Below are 24,497 nucleotides of genomic sequence, written 5' to 3'. Positions count from 1 at the left end.
ATACCGAATTAAATTGTAGTTCAGTGTGACTGCATATTAGAGCCTGAGAATTTATTTTTAGAACTGTAGTACAAGTTTATTTGTTGACCAGGTTTTTAATTTTCAGACCCCACGTATATCTGACTCAGAAATGTTGATGGATGAAGGCACATCTGATGAAAAGGGGCACACGGAAGAGAAACTGTCCCTACTTCCAAGAAAGAAAGCACATCTTGGGAGTTCAGACAATGTTGCTACTATGTCAAATGAAGAACGATCTGATGGTGGTTTTCCAAACTCTGTGATAGCTGAATTTTCTGAAGAACCGGTCTCTGAGAATTTGTCTCCTAATACTACTTCCTCATTGGAAGACCAGGGTGAGGAGGGGGTATCTGAGCCCCAGGAAACATCTACTGCTCTTCCTCAGAGTTCTTTGATAGAGGTTGAACTTGAAGACGTGCCATTTTCACAGAATGCAGGACAGAAGAATCAGTCAGAGGAGCAGTCTGAAGCATCTTCTGAGCAACTGGATCAGTTTACACAATCGGCAGAAAAAGCTGTGGATAGCAGCTCAGAGGAAATAGAAGTGGAAGTGCCTGTGGTAGACAGGCGGAATTTAAGAAGAAAGGCCAAAGGGCATAAAGGACCTGCTAAGAAGAAAGCTAAGCTGACTTGAAGGAAGAAGAAAAGTGGATGATAAATCCTCTTCTTTGTAACATAGTTGTTGTTTTTAAAATATGGTAATTAATAAACAGCATGGGGCACAGGACAAAAATTTCAAAATTTCAATTTGAACGTATTTACTATGCAGTTTTTTGCCTCCCTTTAGAACGTAGAATTCACCATTCTTTTTAATTTTTCAGGCTATTTTTGGTAAATGCAATTTTTTATTTTTATTAACCATGTTTCAATTTTGGGAAACCAGATCATATTATATTTTCTTTATCAGGTGGTACATCTGACCATTGTTTCAAAAATATAATTAAAAAACTGTGAAAGTAGTAGGATTTCCATTACTTATAAGGATCACAGAAATCTTTTATACTAAGGGTTTTAATAGTAAAACTTGGTGAGGGTTCTAGAAGTTTTAAATTTCAAAACTAATCACCAATTTTTTAAAATGTAGGCATGCCTAAACAAAAATAAGTGTCAATAAATTAGAAAAATAACTTCAAGTAAATGAGAGCACAAAAACAGAAACTTACGGTCAAAGGTTCATGAAGATATTTTGGTTTTGGCCTCTAAATCCTAGATATAGATGCAGTTTTTTCCTTTGACTTCACTATCTATGGAAAGGTACACATAAAATCTGTTTCTGATTCATTCTATCATCTGATGTTAACAGTACTGTCAGGGGTTTAACTGTGGCATGTGGGGACTATTTAAAATTTCATTTGAAGTATTAGTTTGCTGTAATTTTTTTTGTCTGCATATGTGCAGATGCCTAGAAGTTTAGACTTCACTTTCACCTTTAATCAGGTAAAAATCACAACTATACTTTAGAGACATAGTTTAATTTGGACTTCTGGTCCTGATCAGATAGATAAATTAAGCTGGAGATTTTACTTTTATCCCAACCCAGTTAACATCTATATTTCAGAAGTATGAGGCTCCTTCCTAAGGCATCTCCTTAAATCTTGCCACCTCCCTAATTCTGTAGTCTTATTTATATTCCCCCACAGCTTTCATCTACTTCTCTAACTCATGGAGTGATTCTCCAACCAACAGATCTTCCTGCCTGCAGGCTTATGCCCTTGATGTCCATTTTTGGGTAGGTTTGGAGGTGCACCCCACAATGTTAGACCTATATGGCAGGGGTAAAACTGCCCCCAATGTTAGACCTATATGGCAGGGGTAAAACTGCCTTTGGGAGAGCTATGGTTACAACGGCTTCAATCATATTGGAGGCTTCAGTCATCCTTTGATTTGTACTGTGAGTACTGGTTGCATGCTGGCCTGTTAAGTGTATATTGTGTTGCCATAGCAAAGGCCTAGGAAAATTTGAAGAAAAAAAAACACTGAACTGTTAATTTTTGTAATTTATTTAAAAATGGACAAAATGGTTATTAGAATCTAAAGATAATCTAAAAACAATTCTACTCTTTGGAAATATTATGTGTACTCAAATTTGCACTTAAGTTGGAGAATGGTTTGAGACCATTTAGATTGTTTTAAAAATAGCTTGATCTTGATCCTTATGCAAAAGAAACATTAAGACTTTGTGTCATTATTTGAGGTAGCTAAGGACTGATGTTGAAAGTTTATTCAGTCTATAGTAAGCTGATGTCAGGTCAGTAAATTTTGTTTGGGGATGTTGGTATTTTCGATCTAATTAGTTAAGTTAAAATCTTTAAGCAGACAAAAATAGTAAACCCTCCTATTTGTGTTAGATTTTGAACACTTGTATTACCCTATATTTTTAATTAGTCAGAGGTAAGCCAGATTATTTCATTCTAAATGAAAATTAAAGCACTTTGGCCATTTATTTTTTCAACAAATGCTAATACTAAGTAAAAAAAAAAAAAAAAGTATGACTACTATTAGTGAATCTACCAAACATTTATGCTGTTTTATACATTTTATGAGAAACTTCTGTCAATATCACAAAGGGAAATATTCTGTTAAGATTCAGTAATTTCTTAACCTTTACATTTTTCATTTCTTAGATTTGAAAACACTTGTAGATATTTTATTTTTACTTGGGTTTGTTGAAAATACTTTCTTTTCAAATTATTTTAAACATGGAAACGCTTCATGAATTTGTGTCATCCTTGCACAGGGGCCATGCTAATTTTCCCTGTATTGTTCTAATTTTAGTATATGTGCTGCTGAAGTGAGCACTAAAAGACTTTCTTTAGACAAGTGTAGTTTTTTAAAGATTGAGCTCACTGGCTCAACTCTTGATGTGTGAATATAGTTAAGTTTACAAAAAATGTTTAATCATATATGACCACTGGGGGCTAACAGTATAAACTTATTCTTGTTAAACTTGTTTGGGTTAAATAGTAAGTGAATTGTAAACAATTTAGAAGTTTTTTGTTCAGCACACACGAACACTTGTGTTACAGATTATCTCTGACAGAAATTATTTTGGGGTTTATAGATTATAGAGGGAAAAGTTAGATCACTTGGAAAAACCTAACTCTCATGTTCAGTAACTTGAGTATATTATTTGTACCACAATTTATCTTCAATAAGGAACCTACATGAACTTAATCAGTTATCTGTAGTTTTTGCAAAGCATTAGAAAAAATTTCACAATTACAGAGGACTGAAAATGTGATTTCAGCCGGCTAGTCTAGTTGTTGAATGTCCAGTCACATTACACATAGTCCTTTGTGAACTTGTGAAGGGAGTTCACTTTTTGTGTACATACGTGTATATTTCCTTGTGTAATATAAAGCAGATGGTTATTAGCAGTATTTTAGTTCTTTCAAGTTTAAATTATTCAATTGCTAGACATCACAGAAATTAGTATATTTAAGAATTTATTATAAAGCTCCTCTACAACTTTTAAAGGTGAGAGGGTCTATTATGATTTTTTATAAAATCAAACAGCATGATTTAGAACGTCAGTCTTCTACTTAAAATGTGTCTATATTCATGGTATTTCCATTCAGTGTAGATGGTAAGGAAAACATCTAGTCATTAAAGATTTACTTTTAGCAGACTCCAGAACACTACCTACAGTGGGGTTTCAGTGACTAGAAATCTTGAAGGTTTATGATTGCATCAAATTGAGCCTGTACTAATATCTAAATATCTGCTCTTATGTTCTGCTTTATCCCTTGCAATTACCTTCTAAGGTTTGGTCACACCAGCAAACTGAAACAGATCTTAATGTAAATAAAGAATTTATACTAATATTACTCATCTGTGTTACAGTATTTTGAAAAATGTTTCAGGTGTCATCTAGTCTTTCATGGGTGTGATTAGTTACAAACGTTATGCTTGTGTTTTCATACTTAATATCAAGCTTTCTTTGTACCTTACAAGATAGTATTTTTGGTTCTGAAAAAACAAGCAAACTTCATTTTTGTAGTATCCAGAAATTACCTGGAGTCAATATTTTTATTCGCCTTCTAGAACTTGTGATCCACACATCACCTATTTATATTAGTGGCAAAATTATCTGCTAAAATCTAATTGTAAGAAAGGCTTACCTTCTGTCATCAAGTGATTGTATCATCATTTCCAAGGAACTAGCCTTTCTTTTCCTAAGCGTCTGTATGTGTTCTAAAACTTCCAGTATATTTATAGAACTTAGAAAAAATGTTACATTATTCAGAGTAGCAAGTCTTACTGGAGTACTTATGTTTGTTTTCTTGGTTTTTCTTTTTTTTAAGTTTAAAAGTAGTAATTAAACCTGTACTTTGTGATTGTTTCCTGGTCTGTGTTTTTAAATTCTTTTCCTTCAGTTTTCCTCATGAAGATGTTTCAGATACTGAATTTGTTTAGACATTGAATGACTTTGTTAAAGGCACAATTAATCACATTGGTTGTACTCTGAAGACAGACTTCTTAAAAAAAAAATAAACAATTTAAAACAATGTGATTATAGATTAATGTAATATACTGCCGTCCTTAAAGCCACAACATAAAACACATCACAAGTGCTTTCACCAAGTTACAACCCTAAAAACTTACCTTTTTACATCATCTAAGTAACTGCAAATAAATTTCTCCTCAGGGAATCAGTGCAGTCTTCTTTTTCCTTTAAAACTTCTTAGCTGGAGTTACTTAAACTAATTCTTAATACTATTCTGAAAGTATAAATATATTGTTTAGAATACAGAAAATGCTAAGAAAGTACAAAGACTTTAGTATATTTTTTTCATTTTCATGATTCAAGTAGAAAATAGTGCCAAGTAGGTATTATTATTATACATGGTAAATGAGATGAAAAAAACATATAGAATGTGAATTCACTAGACCTTTGCTGTACTGGATTTCACAGGTAAAAAGATTTCTCTAAGATTTCTGAACTTTTAGTGTCTTCTCACATACTTCTAGTGTAAACACTATAAACCTAACATCTGTATTAATGCTACCTTTTTTAGGATTAATGATTGATTAACGAGGCAGAAGATACTTCAGTTAAATTCTCAGACACATAAATGTGTATTAACCTTTTTGAAAGGCATTTTCAATGAACACTGGTGGTTTTTTCAGGAAATTGAATACCCACTCACAAATGCAGATATTGATGAAGTAGGATATTTGTATATTTGCTTTTTTTCAATCATTCAGTTTTATGAACATGGGGGTCAAAGCATATTTCAAAATAAAGACCATTTATAAAACTGGACCACTTTAATGTTTACAATTTAATAAATCTCTTCATTGCAGACATGTATGGCTGTTTGGTAGTATTCAGAAACATCACAGTAATGGCAGTTTCTTCAATTGGTGTGTAGTCCTCAATAATTATATATGAAATTGCTGTCAAACCAGTAAGACTGCATTTATACATCCATCATTTTCAGGATTGTTGGTAACCTGAGCATATTTTCCTAAGGAAAACAAAACCAAAAAAGGGAAAAGAGAGGGTTGTTAGCTAATAAAAATTAATTTTAAAGAATATAACTTTTGCCCTTTTTTTTCTTTTTGTCTTAATACAGGGTTTCACTCTTATTCCCCAGGCTGCAGTGTGGTGGCGTCATCTTGGCTCACTGCAACCTCTGCCTCCTGGACTCAAGCGATTCTCCTGACTCAGCCTTCTGAGTAGCTGGGACCACAGGCACACGCCACTGCCTGGCTAATTTTTTTGTTCTTGTATTTTGGAGAGATGCAGTTTTGCCATGTTGCCCAGGCTGGGCTCGAACTCCCGAGCTCAAATGATCCGCCTGCCTTGGCCTCCCAAAGTGCTGTGATTATAGGTGTGAGCCACTGCGCTCAGCCATGCCTAAAATATTTCTAATTACCACTTTTAATAAATAAGAAATGAACCATAAAGGATAAATGAGATTTTACAAAATTCAATCATTTAAGGACAAATTTGAGTTCTGAATACAATTTTCATACAAATAGTGTTTTTGCAAATAATGGTCAGCTCCATGTTACTAGTACATTGCATTAACAGGCTTTTGTGGATTGACCTGAGCATTGTCACTTTTTCACATAATTCTTCCTGGAAAATGTATCAAGTTTCAAATGAGTTCCAAGTCAAAGTAACAACATATTTTAAAACTGAGGTCAGCTGACATGAAGTATAAGCCAATGACTGAAGAAGCTGTAGCGTGTATTCTTCCCTTTCAAAGAAATTGGATCTGGGTACTAAAGGTAGAAAACTAAGCAAATGAGGGCGTTTAAAATTACTGCATGACACATTTCTGTTTTAATTATTACTGATCTAGTATGATTATATGTTTGTTGTATGCCTCCCTTCCTCTGCTCATGGTTAATTTATTCTATTTTTTTTACAATTTTTTTTAGTTATAACTTTGCATCTGCTTCCCTTGTAATAAAGAATTTTTATTAAAAAGGATCAAAATATTTTTATTTTACTTATTTTTGAGATGGAGGCTTGCTCTGTCTCCCAGGCCGGAGTGCAGTGGCATGATCTCAGCTCACTGCAAGCTCCAGGTTCATGTGATTCTCCTGCCTCAGCCTCCTGAGTAGCTGGAATTACAGGCACCCGCAACCACACCTGGCTAATTTTTTTTTGTATTTTTAGTAGAGACGGGGTTTTGTCATGTTGGCCAGGCTGGTCTCCAACTCCAGTCTCAAGTGAACCACCTGCCTCAGCCTCCCCAAGTGCTGGGATTATAGGTGTCAGCCACTGCGCCGGGATAGCAAGGGGGCTTTTTAAAGCCTGGAAGCTTCTACATGATTTCTGAGACCTGTTAATGGGAATTAACAGAACGAACTAAACTGTGTTAAATCACTTTCAATTATTATTATTACTTTTTGAGACGGAGTCTCGCTCTGTCATCCAGGCTGGAGTGCAATGGCACGATCTCGGCTCACTGCAAGCTCCACCTCCCAGGTTCAAACGATTCTCCTGCCTCAGCCACTGGAGCAGCTGGGATTACAGGCGTGGGCCACCACACCTGGCTAATTTTTGTATTTTTAGTAGACATGGGGTTTCACCATGTTGGCCAGGCTGGTCTTGAACTCCTGACCGCAGATGATCTGTCCGCCTCAGCCTCCCAAAGTGCTGGGATTACAGGCTGAGCCACCGCTCCTGGCAGTTTCGATTAGTTATCAGTTTACCTACGTGGGACAGATAGTTTTATTTCTTTAAATTTAATAGGTATTTTCTCTTAATGTTAGCATGTAAACAGAAGTAGTTACATAATATAAAGTTATGGCAAAAAAAATTTTTTCTTACAGAAGACATCTTTAGTCATTGGCTAATACTTCATGTAAGCTGACCTCACTTTTAAAACATGTTTGATATATGCCTCCCTTCCTCTGCTCATGGTTAATTTATTCTATTTTCTTACAATATTTCTTAGTTATAACTTTGCATCTGCTTCCCTTATAATAATTTTTATTAAAAAGGTTAAAAAAATTTTTTTTTGAGATGGAGTCTTGCTCTATCTCCCAGTCTGGAGTGCAGTGGCACAATCTCAGCTCAGTGCAAGCTCCGCCTCCTGAGTTCAAGTGATTCTCCTGCCTCAGCCTCCCAAGTGGCTGGGATTAGAGGTGTTTGCCACCACACCCGGCTGATTTTTTTGTATTTTTAGTAGAGATGGGGTTTTGCCATGTTGGCCAGGCTGGTCTCAAACTCCTGATTTCAGGTGATCCACCCGCCTCAGCCTCCCAAAGTGCTAGGATTACATGCGTGAGCTGCTGTGCCTGGCCAAAAAGGATCAAAATAAATCTAACAGAATGTATTACACCTTATGTAACTAAAACCAGTAAGCTAAATTTTACAACAATTGTATTTATAACTACTTTTTCTATAAAGTATTTTTTACTAAATATTTACATCTGATTTACATTGTTTTAGCTCTACTGCATTAAAAAAATTTGCTGTATATTTCATTAATACATCAACTTGAAGAGTATTTCTATTAGTACTGCAGAACAGCAGCAGCCCTGTATTCAGAAATTCACTTACCCCAAATAACTTTGCCTCCTTGCGTCACAAGGCCCAATTCGCTCACATTTACTTCAATGACAGTACCTTTGGTAATAACACCCAAAGTTGTATACAGTGGGGATGAGGGATTCTTCTTTACACCAAGTATTGGTAGGCAAAAGGTGGCTTTCAGTTCAGGATGTGTTACGTGGGCTTTCTTGAAACGCAAGCCCTAGTAAGTCAAACACAACATAAGAATATTTACGTCCAAAATGTTAACAGTGATGAGTAGTGGTCGTTTTCGCTTATCTTTTTCAACCATCTCCAAAAAACTATGGTTGAATAATGTCATCTTAAAGCAGTTAACAAAATATGTTCTACAGAGTAAAAACCTGATGGTTACATTATAAATATGTGGGGAAAACACCCACACAAATACTTAAGAATTTCTTTTTCTTTTGAGACAGGGTCTTGCCCAGTTGCCCATGCCAGAGTGCAGTGGCGTGATCTTGGCTCACTGCAGCCTGGACTTCTTGGACTCAAGACATCCTCCCACCTCAGGCTCCCGAGTAGCTGGGACTACAGGCACGTGCCACCATGCCTAGCTAATTTTTTTTTTTTTTTGTAGAGATGGGGTTTTGCCATGTTGCCGGCTGGTCTTGGACTCCTGGGCTCTCAACCTATCCACCCACCTCAGCCTCCCAAAGTGCTGGGATTACAGGCCACCACAGCTAGCCTCTGAAAAGTTTTTTTTTCACCCTGTAATAGCTACCTAGCAACATACTCAGATTTTTACTGTCTAGTCATCTACACTTAGACTTACTAAGGACTTTATATATACCAGGCCACTATGCTAGCTCACAACTGGCTCACTTAAACACAATAACCTCACAACAAACACATCCCCTCTCCTCTGTTTTCGAATGATGTAAGAAGGATCAGCAGGTTAAATGACTTGTTTCCAGATTAAATGGTGAGTGGTAAACAGACTCAAACCTAAATATCCTGATTCCAAGTCTTTATATACCTCAGCTACCTTCCATGATGAAAAAAGAAGTGGATTGTCAGCTTTCTTTAGGTTGATGGTAATATGAGACTGGAGAAGGCCCAGAGAAGTCTTTGTTACAGAAACTGGTTATGGAGTCACCCAGTCACCTAATAAGGTCTTTTAGGGTGTAGTACTTTAAACGTCAAAACATTTTGCAGTCTTGATTTTTGTGTGCATGGGGATAGGGGGAAAACAACACTAAATCAGTTTCTTAGTAACAGACTCATTAATCAAGCTTGTAAGAATCTGACACTATTCAGGATGCCATCTGATTAATTTATAATGACAAATCTGTGAAACTACAGAAAACCTAGAATAGCCTGACTTGTATATTCTCTCCCTGTAGAACTGATAAGGCTACCAAAATATATTCAGAATATGAATATGAAACCAAAACAAGTCGAGTCCATGATATAATCCAGGGGTGGGCAAACATTTTGTGTAAAGAACCGAATAGGTAAACATTTTAGGCTTTGCCAGGCCATATGGCCTCTGTTGCAACTGCTCAATTCTGGGGGTAGGGGTTATGCAATATGTAAATGAACAGGCATGATTGTGTTCCATTAAAACTTTATTTACAGAAACAGGCTATTTGCCAATATTTTAATCTATTAAAAATTACTCACGTTGGCTGGGCGCGGTGGCTCATGCCTGTAATTCCAACACTTTGGGAGGCTAAGGCGGGCGGATCACAGAGATCGAGACCATCCTGGCTAACACAGTGAAACCCCGTCTCTACAAAAAATACAAAAAATTAGCCGGGTATGGTAGCGGGCGCCTGTAGTCTCAGCTACTCGGGAGGCTGAGGCAGGAGAATGGCGAGAACCCAGGAGGCGGAGCTTGCAGTGAGCCCAGATCGTGCCACTGCACTCCTGCCTGGGCTACAGAGGGAGACTCCGTCTCAAAAAAAAAAAAAAAAAAAAAAAATTACTCAGGTTGAACACTAGGATTTTGGCATGTTGCAACTTTCCTCTCTCTGATACTTGTTTTTTTGAGGCTGTGTATCTAACTGGGAGAATAGTTCAGTCTCTTTGAAGGGATTTTGCAAAAATATATCTTCAACTATGTTTCTCCCCAGGGGTGGGGAAGTTTGGGGTCACATTACTATTGCTGCCTTCAACAGAAATTAAGCTATATTATCTTCCTTTTTTCAAAGATGTTCTTTTTCTTTTTTTTTTTTTTGAGACAGAATCTTGCTGTGTCCCCCAGGCTGGAGTGCAGTGGCATGATCTCCGCTCACTGCAAGCTCTGCCTCCCAGGTTCACGCCATTCTCCTGCCTCAGCCTCCCCAGGTAGCTGGGACTACAGGCGCCCGCCACCATGCCTGGCTAATTTCTTATATTTTTTTTTTTTAGTAGAGATGGAGTTTCACAGTGTTAGCCAGGATGGTCTTGATCTCATGACCTCATGATCTGCCTGCCTCGGCCTCCCAAAGTGCTGGGATTACAGGCGTGAGCCACCGCGCCCGGCTTTTCAATGATTTTCAGAGCATTTAGATACTTATCAAACTGGAATTGACTCTTACAAAACAGTCCTACTCAAGTTTTCGAACTGCTGTCAAAAACAAGAAGTGTTTTGAGACCTAGACAATATCAGGGATACAGTAGATTACTAGTTCAATGAGGAAAATATGACTGTGGAAAATGAAGATTCTATGTCATGTTTAAAAGTCAGAATTCACTGACAATGTCTTATGATACTACTTTTTCAAATCTCTCACGAAGCTGAAAAGATTTTTTTTTTTTTGAGACGGATTTTTGCTCTTCTTGCCCAGACTGGAGTACGATGGCGTGACCTCGGCTCACTGCAACCTCTGCCTCCCAGGTTCAAGCGATTCTCCTGCCTCAGCCTCCCTAGTAGCTGGGATTACAGGCGCCCGCCACCACGCCCAGCTTATTTTTTGTATTTTTTAGTACAGATAGGGTTTCACTACATTGGCCAGGCTGGTCTTGAACTCCTAACTTCAGGTGATCCACCCACCTCAACCTCCCAAAGTGCTGGGATTACAGGTGTGAGCCACCGCACTGGGCTAAAGATTTTTGACTAGTGGAAAAAGTACTAAATAACTTCTATCACTAATTTAAAATAACAAAAATAGCATAAAAATATCTTTCGACCTGTTCCACATCAATTTAAAGAATTTCAGGAAATGATAATGTTCTTTATCCGATTTAACAAAGTGAACTAATATTTCAGTCATTACACTTTTCCAAGGACTTACCATTGGCCTGATGAATCTTTCATATTTAGGTGGTTTTCTTGTAAAGCCATCTCCAACAAAGCACACTTTAGTAACCATCCTCTTCCATGCCTTCTTCTTTCTTTTTCCTGTTCGAATAACTTTTAATACTTCTGTTTCTCCCTGGGCACGTACTTTAGGCAGAGGGACTTCCCATTTTCCCTAAAAATATGCCACAGTTAAAAGTTTATATTGTTATTAAAGGACAATGAGAATAAGTCAAATATGTTTTAGCTGTACAAAGCAGTAGATCTATTTTTTTTGCTTAACCATCAACACATTTTTGGCTCAACTGTTTTCTAGAGGTCTATATTGCCTCATAAGCTGCAAATTAAACAGAACAAGTTTATATATCATGGGTACGTTAAATAAATGGTTGGCTTAAGCTAAAAATCTTAATGCTGTGTTATGGGTGAGAAAATACCACCTGTAATGTGGTGGTGATTTTTTTTTTTTTTTAGACGGAGTCTCGCTCTGTTGCTCAGGCTGGAGTGCAGTGGTACAATCTTGGCTCACTGCAGCCTCCACCTCCTGGGTACAAGCAATTCTCCTGTCTTAGCCTCCTGAGTAGCTGGGACTACAGACACACGCCACCACGCCCAGCTAATTTTTGTATTTTTAGTAGAGGTGGGGTTTCACCACACTGGTCAGGCTGGTCTTGAACTCCTGACCTCAGGTGATTCACCTGCCTTGGCTTCCCAAAGTGCTGGGATTACAGGCGTGAGCCACCGTGCCCAGCCGATGGTGACTTCTATAAGCAGTATATGTGTTTACTAATGTTTAATAGCATAACATTGGAAGAGTGTTTTCACCTCTTAATATGTCTCTGTATTTCTTCCCGAGATGGGTCTGTAGATTACTAGTAAGACAAAGTCCTCACCAGATGTTTTATGCTTCCCTTGAGTGCAAATTCTATGAAAAAACTAAGTAGTGTAAGGCTGTAAAAATAATTCTTTAAATATAGATACTGCATATTCTTTTATCTGGATTTCTGCTAATCTATTTACAGGTGTTTTAAAAAGCCACATTTTTTGTGACAACTCAGGGAGTTTTCCACCATTCTACTTTTTAACCAAGTTTGGCCCTACAGGGCAGCACAAATAAGAAGCATTTGTATTTTTCTTTATGACTGCATAGCATTGTGGGTTTTCAAACAGGAAGACAAATATTGAATTTGAAATTCACTCCTTACCAGCTTTTTAATTTCATATGGCATTCTAATAAATTTTTTTTAAACTTAAATTTTAAAACCTTATGATGAGAAAGCAAGTTTTTTATTATTAAATTTACAAAGACTTCAACATCTAAATAATGGGAATAATAGCTGTACTTCATGTTTGAAATTAAACCAAGAAACAAGAACCTCAAATTTGAATTTAAGTAATTCTCCTAAACAAAACAAAGACTTCAATTGTTATTGCTTACCGCCTTCTCTTTTCGTTTCTGTTTAATCATATTGGAAAGTACTTTAGCTCGAGATTGTCCCTCTCTGTCCAGCAGATAGGCAGGTACTGCTCCCTGTGGAGTCTTTTCATCATTCTTTTGTTTGGTGTTTCTCTTTTCGTGCATCTTGATACTACCAAGAAGGAAAAAAGATTCAAGATTATCTGTTTTAATAATGATTACTCAAAAGATGTTAACTTCTTATGACAAATAAATGAGACCACTTACGTCTTTTTCATTTGTATTTTCTCAGCATGACGCTGTTTATGGTAAAGCTTAGCCTTCAGACCAATCATTTTCTTTGCCTTCTTTGAACGTTCATGAGCCTCTCGACTTTCCTTCTTTCTCTTTTTCTCATGGTAATCCAGACGGTATCCATAGCGTTTACGGTGTAATTCAATATATTCGTTCTGTGGCTATAATGATGGAAGAAATATTATTTTTTTAAAGTACTGTCAATTATTCTAAAATGCTTTCTTTTACGCAGCACAAAGACCCTGTTTCATCCAAATGTTCACTTACTTAAATGATTCTTGCACCATTAAGTCTACTCACATGATGTAAGTTAAATTTTGGTCTTGAATGATATGAGGCATCAGGGCTTACATCTCTAATAATCTCATAAGGGAATGGTCCAAAATCTACTGGACCACAAAAGGGATGAACTGATACAGTATCTTTTTTCCTTGACATAATTTGCTTTTTTAGTAACATCTTCATTTCACATTTAAAAAATTTAAGTCAGTTTTATTGAAGCATAATTTACACACAGTAAAACCTGTCCTTTTTAGGCATACAGTTCTAAGTTTTTCCTAACTACACAGTTCTGTAACCACCACAATCAAAATACAGAGAATTTCCATTTCCCCCTAAAATTCCCTATGTCACTTTGAAGTCAATCCTCTTTCCCAACCCTCAGTTTGATACCTATCCCTACAGTTTTGCCTTTCCCAGAATGAAACAGGGATCAACAGTAGTACATAGCCTTTTGAATCTGGTTCCTTGCTTTTGGGATTCACCCAATTTGCTGCAGGTATAGGTACTTCAATCCTTTTTATTGTTGAGTAGTATGCTATTGTATGGATACACCACTGTTTACCCATTGACCAGATGATAGGTATCAGGGTTGTTCCCAGTTTTGGGTGATTACGAATACATCTGCAATAAGCAACTGCATGCAAGTCTTCATGTGGACGTGTGTTTACTGCCAGACCGTTTTCCAAAAGTGCATTATTTTTCTTTTCACCAGCAATGTATGGGATGCTTTTTGCATTTTAGACACGTTTTATTTTAAACACGCGGCCAGGCGTGAGTCTATTCATATTTTAAGGCTGCAAAAATAAAAATGATACAAAGCCAAGTCCAGCACGGAGAACAATGTTAAGTAACAACCAACAAGGTGTGCTGCTACCAACTGCTATCACATAAACTTTGCAGCAATCACATGAAGGGTGTATGGAATGCCATTTTGCAAAGAAACGCAGATTATAGAGACGTAACAGAAAGAGAAAGGACCTGGCAGTTAGATCTGGGCCTTTAAGCCCGGCTTCGCAATTCATTAGCTGTCTGGTCTTTGGCAAGGACGCCTTCAGTTTCCTCAGCAGTAAAATGAAGGGGGCAGGATTAACATCTAAGATTGTACAAGGCACAACCATATTCCCATTAGGCTCTGGTGCTGATAACCACGCTTGTGGTGAAATCAGGAATTTTTAGGACTCTTAGCGGTGGATCAAAAAGAAAAAAAAAACAGGACAGAGTAAAATCTTGCTCCAAAGCTTGTGTTCTGGCAAATACCGTCTGTGTCTCGAATGTGAAGTTGTTTCCACTCCTCAGAGCCCACCCCACAGGTCTACCATCCTTTTCTCTTGGCAGTTCTCATTTCGGCCTACCACCGCTCACCCCCTACCCCAGCGCCCCAGAGCCTTCAGGTCCCACTAACTCAGACGCTGTGTGTCGCGAGCGTCCGAGGCATCCTCCTTACCATGGTGACGGCCGCAGAGCCGCCAGCAGCAGCCCCTGGAGTGCGAAAACGCTCTCAATTTTCGGGTCTCAAAGACCCACAAGCCCACGCAACGCAGGCCGGGACAGGAAAGGGTCACCCTTTAAAACGGCCGAGTGAAGAGCAAGAACCACGCAGCGGTTCCGAGCCTCTGTTTTCTGCTTTTAGCTAGGAGGACGGAAGTTGCTGGCCGGCGGCATTTGGCCAGTACACCGCCGGAAGTGTGGAGGTGTGGCTGCTTGAGGCGGTAGAGCGGAGACAGCCTATCTTCTTTTCGTTTAGGTACATTGCCCTTTGCCTAGGCTGGCGTCGAGACTTGAGGCTGTTGCAGACTTTGGCGCGGCTCGCTTCAACAGCCCAGCGGTGACTAGCTGGCCTGCGGCACGCGGCCTAATGCCAGGTGAGTACTGCTCCGAGCTGTGAGACATCGCGCGCCTGTGACCCTGTCCCGCGCTGGGTACCGCTGACCTTCCAGGCTGAGACGGACACAGCCAGCCACGAAGGAGGAGAACAGGGCCTCCGGACTCCCCTGGGTGTTCGCTCAGTATGGAAGTTTTTCTCTATCATTCGGCGAAGGCGACTCATCTTTGTTCCGGTCACTCTGTGTAATATGTGCATGATTGTGAAGGATACTGAGGAATGAAAACTTAGTGTACAGAAAAATGGAAATACTGGGCCTTTGCAGCTGTTAGAAAAGAAGAAGATAACATTCTGGTTTTTTGGAGGTACAGGACTGATTCCAGAAATTTCTGAGGCATTTTGGTGCACTGAATCAAATGCTGAGTGGACTTGTATTTAGTGGCCCCCTAGTGTCAAGAAGTAATTCACTACAAGAAAGTACGTCTACTTAAATACACTGCCAGTTTTACCCTTTTACTGCACAGTTGTAGAAGTTCCCTTAATTACTTCACAGCTTGCAGCGTGATTCAGTTGATGAACAAAAAGAACTGTACCAAAAGAATACTTTCATTAATTCTTAGTGCTTGTATTTGAGGCAGAATTTTGCTTTTGTTCTTGTTTTTGTGGATATTTTGAGACGGCATCTCGCCCAGTCGCCCAGGCTGGAGTGCAGGGGCGCGAGCTCGGCTCACCGCAGCCTCGACCTCCCGGGCTCAAGCGATCCTCCGACCTCAGCCTCAAAAGTAGCGAGCTACAGGCTCGCGCCAAGCCTGGCTAATTTTTGTATTTTTTGTAGAGATGAGGTTTCACCGTGTTGCCCAGGCTGGTCTCGAACTCCCGGGTACAAGCGATCCACCCGCCTCGGCCTCCCGAAGTGTTGAGATGACAGGCTTGAGCCACAGCGCCCGGCTTTGAGGCAGTTTTTGTTTTGTTTTGAGACGGAGTGTCGCTCTTGTCGCTTGTCGCCCAGGCTGGAGTGCAATTGCGCCATCTCGTCTCACTGCAACCTCTGCCTCCTGGGTTCAAGCGATTCTCCTGGTTCAGCCTCCCAAGTAGCTGAGATTATAGGTGCTCGCCACCACACCCGGCTAATATTTTTGTATTTTTAGTAGAGACGGGGTTTCACCATGTTGGTCGGGCTGGTTTCGAACTCCTGACTTCAGGTGATCCACCCGCCTCGGCCTCCCAAAGTGCTGGAATTACAGGCGTGAGCCATGGAGCCCGGCCTTTGAAGCAGTTTTTTAAGGCTCCATTTTCTAAGGTGATCTCATCATTCTCTTTAAAACCAGAAATAGTAACTAGCATTTGTATATTTTAGGTACAGTACGTTATATAATCTCTTTGCCTGTAATGCACCCCTCCCCACAGTCCCTCAATTCCCAGAATTTCCTCCTTTATCTACTTAAGGTCTTTGCTTAAATGTCACTGTTTGAATGAGGCCTTCCTTGATCTCTTTACTTACAGTTCTAACTGTCCCAATTCCTCTTTCCTGCTTAATTCTTCTCTACAGCACCCTATCATCTTAGGAGAGACTATGTATTGTATTCGTTACTTTTGTTTGTTGTCTCTATCCCCTGACTAGAGGCAGTATGAGGGCAGAGATTGTTGTCTTTTGTTCACTGCATTAAGGCCGATATCTAGAAAGCAGTGGGTAGGCAGACACACAGTAAATTCTTGTTGAATAAATGGGAACGAATAGGCTTGGGCGGGGGCGGGCTGGGTTGTGCAAATTATCTTTTTATTGGCAACCACTGAGTTAAAGTAAGAAGAGGAAAATGTCTATTAAATGTCTATTACAGTCATAACTGTGGAGAGACTATGAATGAGGCCCTGAGAACTTTGGCATTACCAATGAAGACAGAATGGATTCAAGGCGGGGCATGGTGGCTCATGCCTGTAATCCCAGCACTTTGGGAGGCCGAGGTGGGCAGATCACTTGAGGTCAGGAGTTTACAACCAGTCTGTCCAACATGGCGAAACCCCATCTCTACTAAAAATACAAAAATTAGCCAGGCGTGGTGGCACATGCCTGTACTTTCAGCTACTCGGGAGGCTGAGGCAAGAGAATCGCTTGAACCCAGGAGGCAGAGGTTTCAGGGAGCTGAGATCAAGCCACTGCACTCCAGCCTTGGTGACAGGGAAAGACCCTGTCTCAAAAAAAAAAAAAAAAAAAAAGGGAACAGATTCAAATATATTTAGGAAATCAAATGTAAGTATTAGATGACTTAATAAATAAGAGTAGTGAATGTTTCTTAGCTAAGATCCAGAAAAGAACAGACTTAGGAGTAGTAATGAGGTTTCACATATCTTAACATGGATCACAATGGTTTAACACAGGGGTGTCTAATCTTTTGGTTTCCCTGGGCCACACTGGAAGAATTGTCTTGGGCCACACATAAAATACACTGATGATAACTAACAATAGCTGATGAGCTAAAAAAAAAAAAAACAACTCATAATATTTTAAGAAAGTTTACGAATTTGTGTTGGGCTGCATATAAAGCTATCGTGGGCCGCGTGTGGCCTGCAGGCCACAGGTTGGACAAGCTTGGTTTAACATGGTCTGTTTGTCTCCCCGGCATCCCCAGTCTCAGCTGTGTCCTTATATTTCTAATAGCTTTGATATTGTACTTGAAACACAGTGAATATTTACCAAATGTTTTTAAACTAAAGATGCTTAGTTTCTATAATCAGAGAGGAAGAGGACTTGCTTTTATATATTTTTTACATGATTTAGTTTTTACGTGGTATGGTAGGAAAATCAGAGTATACAAATGAATCAATAAATTTTACTGCCAATTAGAAATTACCAAGTTAATATGTGGATGCTTATTTTATGCTTAATTCTATACATTTACATAACAATGCATTTTGGTTGATACAATATTTTGTAATTTCAATAAGTTGATTTCTGCTGTATCGCCATATCTTTCTTTAAACGTTACATTCACAAATAAGGGACATTTTAAGCCTAAAAACCATATTTCTCATGTTTCATCAGAATTTTCATTTTCTGAATGATGCATTGAATTTTTGGTAGCTAAAAATATTGTTCTGACTTTTTAAAAGTAATACATTTTACCATACATATTACATATGTCTAACCTACATATGCCTTGCTGACATGTAATACATAAATTTAGTTTTATAATTTTGTATATTTATTTTTTCAGACAGTAACAGTTTGGAGGATCAAGATGTTGACCAACTTGAGGATATTTGCAATGAGTCATCAGACAATACCCAGTGTGTGTATTAATGTAAGCATTTCTTATAAAATGTCCTTTAACAACCTCAGCTACTTTACTGCCTAAAATGCCCAGTATATCTCATCAGCTGTGATTCCAAACTTAGTTGAGTCATAACCTTTGGAAATCTTCAAGCCAAACTAATTTGAAAGTAATTACCTTAATTTATTAAGAAATATAAGAGGAAATTACCTTAATTTAAACGTAAAAGAACAGCTATAGCTAAATACGGGTCTCATGGAGTACTAAAATGCCAGTTGTTTTTGAAGGAGGGGTAGGGGTTTATATCTAAGAATGTCATCACTTAATGCACATCTTTAAACTACTAACAAATAATGTGCTTTGTAATGTTAAGTATCCACGGATTGAGACTTATGAAATAAAGTTTCTCTTAATATCAGAGTACAACATAATTATACAATGGTTGATACAACTACTTTTGGCTGTCTTCTGCAGAGCTGTTGGAAGCCAACTTCTTCGGCAGTCTGATATTTGTCTCAGGAACATTGTTTTAGTCTTTAGCTCTGGTCTGACTCCTGAATCCTCTTCGAAACACTATAAATTATTTTCTAAACTATCGCGTCTTCAGTATACTTAAAGATATTAAACCTCAAACATAATAATACCCTTTTTATCTATAGCTAAGTGAGAGATTACTTTAAAGCTTGTTTGGGTTGTTTCTTTTTATCTTCAGTGACTTAACAGGGAGTACAATAGTTTCCCCTTATTCATGATTTTGCTGTTAGCTGTTTCAGTTGCTCAGAGTCAACTGTGGTCTGAAAATTGGAAATTCCAGAAATAATTCATAAGTTTTAAATTGTGTGCCATTCTGAGTACTGTGATGAAATCGCATGCCATCCCACTTAATCCCACCTGGGAGGTGAGTCATCCCTTTGCCCAGCATGTCCACACTGTATACACTCCCCACCCATGAGTCAGTAGCCATTTGGGTTATCAGATTCACTGTTGTGCTACTGCAGTGCTTGTGTTCAAGTAACCTTTATTTTACTTAATCATGGTCCCAGAGCACAAGAGTAGTGATGCTGGCAATTTGGATGTGCCAAAGAGAAGCCATAAAGTGCTCCCTTTAAGTGAAAAGGTGAAAATTCTTGGCCTAATAAGGAAAAAAAACAAATCATATGCTGAGGTTGCTAAGATCTATGGTAGGAATGAATCTTCTATCCATGAAATTGTGAAGAAAGAAAAAGACATTTTTGCTAGTTTTACTGTTGCACTTCAAACTGCAAAAATTATGGTCACATAACATGATAAGAGCTTAGTTAAGATGGAAAAGGTTTTCAATTTGTGGGCAGAAGACATGAACAGAAACATGTTCTGATTGACAGTAATTAGGTTCATTACTATCTGAGGTTTCAGGCATCCACTGGGGGTCTTGGAATGTAACCCCTGTGGATAGGGTATGACTGCTGTATGGGAGAACCTGTAACCCTTAAGAAGCCTTACCATTCATCTACAATTTTTTTTTTGTTGCTACTTTAAAAATCACCTGAGCAGCATTTTGAAGAAGATATATTTCTATATTCCATTTGTGATCTCATTAAGTGGCCCAAGGAGTTACCCAGTTTTTCTTCAGTGCTTTTATTGCTGACACTTTCAGACTATGCACGCTGTGATAGACACTGGATCTTATCCTAGTCATTATGCGGTGGAATTATTTTCTGAGGATAGTAGCATATTATTGCCAGAAACTTCGTAACTAATGTAGAAATAATATAGATCGCACAGATATGCAGTTCGTGAGACAAAAAGCAGATTGTGGTGGCCCTAAATCATTACATACACTAACAATTCCAACTACGTTGGCAGCTATTAAATGTGTATCTAGTGGTCTGGGCATAAACTGAGGTGGAGAATATTCAGCCTTTACATGAGAACATGAGAAGGTTAGGTAAGCAGCTAAGGTAGAGGAGATAGGTTTGGCCTTAAGCAGACCTGCTCTAACTCAGTGATTCTCAGTTGAATGCTACGTTGGAGACACCCTGGGAATTTTTTTTAAATGCCACTGCCCAGTTCCTCCAGTTCTCGTTTTCTCTCCCCACCCCCGTGTCTTCAAGAAGCTTTCCAGATGATTCTAATGTGTAACCATAATAAATCCTGAAAACAACTAATGGTTTTAGAGTTCATTGCCCCCTACTGACCTTTCAGCAGATGTAGAGGAAAACCAAGGTGTATCCTGGGTGAGATACCTTATTTAACTTTTCTGACTCTCTCAGCTTCTGACTTTCGGAACTTTAGGGTTGTGGTTCTCAATCTATAGCTAATAGAATCACCTGGAGAGCTAGTTTAAACAGATTGTTTGGCTCCATCCCCAAGAGTTTCTGATTCTCTTGTCTGGAGTGGAGCCTAAGCATGTGTTTCAAACAAGCCCTCAGCCCATGCTATAATGCTGCAGGTTGAGGAAAACCGTTGTTTTAAGGTCAGCTCAAAATAGCAAATCAGTATTAATTTTATCCTTATTCTTTCCCCTAGGATATATTTGGATTGTCATTTTTTAAAAGAATTGGAGTTAATAAATTAGGACTACTTTAAAGCTGTACGAAATATTTTATCTTCTGACAAAGCATAATTACAATATTAACACTGTAATAAGTGATGCTAAAATCAGATTAATGTCAAGTTTCTTTTTCTGTTTACTAGAATATATGCTGCTATAAAATAAGAGCAAGTTTAAAAAGATTAAAGCCACATGTGCCACTTGGAAGAAATTGCAGTTCTCTACCAGGTACAAATGTTAGAGTCTTCTAATTTTATCTAAGCTGTTTGCTTTATCTCTTTTCTCTCTCTTGTTTGCAAGAATCTCTCTTATTAGGGCTCTGTAACCATTTTTTACTTCTTGGCTATTTCCTTGAGATTATTAGGGGTGGGAGTGTTCAGATAGGTGCCAGAAGGAAATACTAGTAGAGTTGTGCTCCTCATCTGAGGAACATGCCGATGAACTGAGCAAAGGAAAGGTTGGTGGCTTTAGTAGCTAGTTTGGAAGTTTAACATGTGAGTGTAATTGTAGACTGCTCTTGTGAATTTTTTTTTCTAGTTTATTTCTGTTTTTTATGCAAGTGTTTTCTGTCAAGAGAGATTTACTAGAATAATTTATTTTGAGGATTGTTATAAGTAGTTTGGTTAAGTATTTGGGATTGTTTAGGTTAGATACATGGCATCAGAAGCTGGAAGGTGGAGGAGCTGACTTACTTCTGAGTGTCCTTTCTGTGTTTGAAACAAGCAAGTGTATGGTAGACTCTATGAAACTAGTTTAATTCTGTTGCTGTTCTCATTACTGTGTTTGTCATGTGAGAATAATAGAATAAAAATACTGATTGGCTATTGACTTACAAGGGCAGATTAATTTAATGGGCTACGTTATTGGTGTGTATCTAGGTCTCTGAATTTTGCTAATGTGAATTTAACTGTAGTAGTATAGATTATCTTTTGATCTTCAAACCACCATGAAGTTTCAAAATAATATAAAATTCTCCTTTTTGTATTATAGAAACATGGGAGAAATGGTTTAAATAACAGGAAGGTTTTAATTAAATATACAAATGTAACTGCCTTGTTTCTTTATAAATTACTTCTTAATATTAGTAAATTGTATATTAAGTATAGAATAAGCCATATGGACTTTTTTATTTAAGAAATACTGCTTGGCCTTTCAAAAGTATTAAATTGTTATAGCTTCTATTCAATGAAACTTCCCAGGCTGTCTTTAAAGGTATGTGTCCTGGGATTGCTGAGGAAGGCAAGTTCCAAATTGTATAATAATTCATTATCAACTGACATGAGGATCACTCTTAGCTCTTCAAACCCTGGAAAAGGCAGGTTTATAGGACTGTGCATTTAAAAATTTTTCTTTGATTCAGGATCATTGCCTTAAGATTATTATTAGCATTTATTCTAATTCCACAATTTTGTAAATGGAAGTGAAGTAGGTGGCACAGATTGGGGTGAATCTGTATTTTTCTGAGGATATGATCTAGAACTTGATGTTTAAAACTTTTACCTTGTTTTATTGTCATCCATAGCTTTCCTTATACATTGCAAGGAAATAAATTTTAGTTTATTTTAGATTTATTTAGCTTGAATTTTACTTTATTTGGAATTACAGTATTTGCTTAAAGTTATTTTAAAGTCTTTCATTTATAAATTAAAGGAAAATTTCATAAATGTAACAGTTCAATTTTAACTTTCTTTTCATTAGGCTTAATAGGAAATGATATCAAATCCCTTCATTCCATCATCAATCCTCCCATAGCTAAGTAAGTACTATCATTATATCATGCTTTTCCATAGACTGTCACGAAAATTTACAGGTTTTCTCTGATGGACAATAGTGAATGCTGTAATTTCTATGACTTTCTGTCCTAGCCAATTTTAAATAGATGTTGATAATGTATCTTAGCTATTTTTTCTCAATTTAATGCTAAAAATTTTTAATGTAGCAACAGCACACTTCATAGAATGAATATAAGATAGTCTCAAAATTGTAGGTTGTAGTTAGCCCTTTTGTTACTTAGCTATCTTATCAGAGTAATGTGGATATACTCTAAATGTTTTCCATTTTTCTAGTTTTTACACAGTTTTATAAATTATAGAAATACCAGCTTTGAAATTTGGATAGCATATATACTTTGGTTTTACAATTTTAGTAAAGTTTATCTTATTTTTTCCTTTTAAACAGAATCCGTAATATTGGAATTATGGCTCATATTGATGCAGGCAAAACTACCACCACAGAAAGAATATTGTACTATTCTGGATATACAAGATCACTGGGAGGTTAGAATAGATTCCTCCTCTTCCCACCCCCCATTAGCAAAAGCATCATTGGAAAATATTTTGGTTAACAAGTCAACCTACACACCTCGAATATGGCATAGAGCTACTGATGTCTAAACCACAATTTAAAGATAAGATAGTTGCAGTACCCACCAAAGGGTCTTCTTAGATTCAACTAAATATTCAGACTTATAAGACTATCATAGGCCCCATTGGACACTCGTCTACTCAGAATGCTACAGGACAGAAACCACAGCTTACCAACAGACCAGCATTAAGTGTTTCTTTCTAGAAGAGTTCTTATAGCAGTTCCCATAGCTATCTGGGAGCTATCTTCTTTGGCTGCCCCAGAGTAATAGATTAGATGCAAGGTGACAAGATTCACAGGAGCCACCCTAGCTTAGAAGATTCATGCCCCATAGGAATGAATATCTCTTGTTATAACTTCATAGGCATAGCTTCCAGGTGTCACCTAAGGTACACCTGGCTACCCAGGGAAGCCCAGAGTTCGGTATCTCCATAAGGTACTTATATAATTCATTTATAGTTCTTCGCAATTCAGATTTAGTTTACCAATCAGAAGTTATTTTTTCCATAAGTTACATTGCCTAGGAACGTAGTTGACATACCTCTGTTATCTGGCTTCTAGAAGAAAAGAACCAAAAAAAGTAACCAGAAGTTAAATTCTCATGTCAAAGAGGATTTTGTGAATCCTTAACCAAGTTATCTTTTGTCTTTTAAATTGTAGTTAAGAAAACATAAAATTTACCATCTTAACTATTTCTAAGTGTTAACTATTTCAGTAGTGTTAAGTATATTCACATTATTGTGCAACCAATCTTCAAAACGTTTTCATCTTACAAAATTGAAATTCTATACCCATTAAACAACTCCCATTTTCCCCTCTCCCCAGTCCCTTGCAACCACCCTTCTATTTTTTTTTCTTCATGACTTTGACTACTCTAGGTACCTCATATAAATGGAATCGTAAGTATTTGTCTTTCTATGACTGGTTTATTTCACATAGCACAATGTCCTCAAGGTTCATCCATGTTGTAGCATGTGTCAAGATTCCTTTTTAATTTTTTAATTTTTTTTTTTTTTTTAGAGACATAGGATCTTGCTCTGTTGCCCAGGCTGGAGTGCAGTGGCCCAGTCACAGCTCATTGCAGCCTTGAACTCTTGGGCACAAGAGATCCTCCTGCCTCAGCCTCCTGAGTAGCTGGAACTACAGGCAGGTGCCACCACACTTGGCTAACTTTTGTATTTTTGGTAGAGACAGGGCCTCAGTATGTTGCTCAGGCTGGTCTCAAAGTGGCCTC

The 24,497-nt window shown here is 37.8% G+C and overlaps 3 protein-coding genes and 1 non-coding gene across 11 annotated transcripts in view; 2 read left to right on the top strand and 2 right to left on the bottom strand.

The window, feature by feature from the left end:
• FAM169A (family with sequence similarity 169 member A) overlaps positions 1-4,539 on the top strand; it is an 88,831-nt gene extending 84,292 nt beyond the window's left edge. For all 8 annotated transcript variants that reach the window (XM_054555626.2, XM_054555625.2, XM_024247660.3 and 5 more), the window contains one exon: positions 107-4,539. In XM_054555626.2, coding sequence (XP_054411601.2) covers positions 107-655 — 549 coding nt within the window. In that variant the 3' untranslated portion in view covers positions 656-4,539. The remainder of the gene's footprint in view (positions 1-106) is intronic.
• Positions 2,716-2,820, bottom strand: LOC112133541 (U6 spliceosomal RNA). Its single transcript, XR_002915187.1, has one exon. It is a non-coding gene; the product is annotated as a U6 spliceosomal RNA (small nuclear RNA).
• On the bottom strand, positions 3,223-14,914 carry NSA2 (NSA2 ribosome biogenesis factor). Its single transcript, XM_024247657.3, has 6 exons — positions 14,720-14,914; positions 12,967-13,154; positions 12,721-12,871; positions 11,278-11,457; positions 8,048-8,240; positions 3,223-5,492 (listed from the first exon to the last, which is right to left on the bottom strand). Exons 1-6 carry the CDS (start codon positions 14,720-14,722, stop codon positions 5,425-5,427), a joined length of 783 nt encoding a protein of 260 aa, XP_024103425.1. The 5' UTR covers positions 14,723-14,914; the 3' UTR covers positions 3,223-5,424.
• Positions 14,915-15,108: 194 nt separating this feature from the next.
• Positions 15,109-24,497, top strand: part of GFM2 (GTP dependent ribosome recycling factor mitochondrial 2) — a gene marked incomplete at its 5' end in the record, with an annotated part of 42,869 nt that continues 33,480 nt past the window's right edge. The window contains 5 exon segments of the mRNA NM_001133172.1: positions 15,109-15,137; positions 18,310-18,396; positions 21,043-21,127; positions 22,598-22,655; positions 23,078-23,175. Coding sequence (NP_001126644.1) covers positions 18,334-18,396; positions 21,043-21,127; positions 22,598-22,655; positions 23,078-23,175 — 304 coding nt within the window.

This window comes from Pongo abelii, chromosome 4 (assembly GCF_028885655.2).
Source record: "Pongo abelii isolate AG06213 chromosome 4, NHGRI_mPonAbe1-v2.0_pri, whole genome shotgun sequence".
NCBI classification, from domain to species: Eukaryota; Metazoa; Chordata; class Mammalia; order Primates; family Hominidae; genus Pongo; species Pongo abelii.
The sequence above is the reverse complement of the archived record's forward strand: the minus strand, read 5'-3'. Positions and strand labels throughout refer to the sequence as shown.

Bases quoted from the DNA above. Each gene is read 5' to 3' on its own strand.
- NSA2 (XM_024247657.3), bottom strand. The intron at 11,458-12,720 runs GTAAGCAATAAC...GCATATTTTTAG, and splicing joins AGAAACGAAAAGAGAAGGCG to GGAAAATGGGAAGTCCCTCT. The intron at 5,493-8,047 runs GTAAGTGAATTT...TGTTTTCCTTAG, and splicing joins AGGAGGCAAAGTTATTTGGG to GAAAATATGCTCAGGTTACC.